Raw genomic sequence first — 336 nt, 5'->3', positions numbered from 1 at the left:
CCTCTGGAGGTGGGGGGGCAGCGTATTGGGGGCGGAAGGGGGCATGCTTCAACACCGCCATGGCTGACCCTGGCACTGGCATCTCTGGAGGAGGTGGTGGTGGTGGGGGCGGAGGAGGACTGCTGGCAGTATCTGCCATATTATTCATTACAGGTTTGAGACACTGTGGGGGCGGTGTTGGGGGCATAGGTTGCTGTTGTGCTGCCAATAAGGGGGTCTGTTTGTAATGACTTGGAGCCTGGGAGATGTTTTGCAACCTAGCGAGGGTGCTGTATTTAGTGAACATAACCGGGGTGGAGTGGTGCGTGGGGTTGGGGAGAGGGGGAGGTGCTGGTG

General features: G+C 58.9%; 1 protein-coding gene across 1 annotated transcript in view; it reads right to left on the bottom strand.

Annotated features, from left to right (window-relative positions):
* Positions 1–336, bottom strand: part of LOC107688759 (ras-associated and pleckstrin homology domains-containing protein 1-like) — a 70516-nt gene that overhangs the window by 2570 nt on the left and 67610 nt on the right. The window contains exon 17 of the mRNA XM_016486519.1: positions 1–336. This exon is cut by the window's right edge and continues 8 nt beyond it. Coding sequence (XP_016342005.1) covers positions 1–336 — 336 coding nt within the window.

This window comes from Sinocyclocheilus anshuiensis, unplaced genomic scaffold (genome assembly GCF_001515605.1).
Source record: "Sinocyclocheilus anshuiensis isolate Anshui unplaced genomic scaffold, SAMN03320099.WGS_v1.1 scaffold9, whole genome shotgun sequence".
Classification (NCBI taxonomy): domain Eukaryota; kingdom Metazoa; phylum Chordata; class Actinopteri; order Cypriniformes; family Cyprinidae; genus Sinocyclocheilus; species Sinocyclocheilus anshuiensis.
Note: the sequence above shows the minus strand (reverse complement) of the source record. Positions and strands in the feature narration are given on the sequence as shown.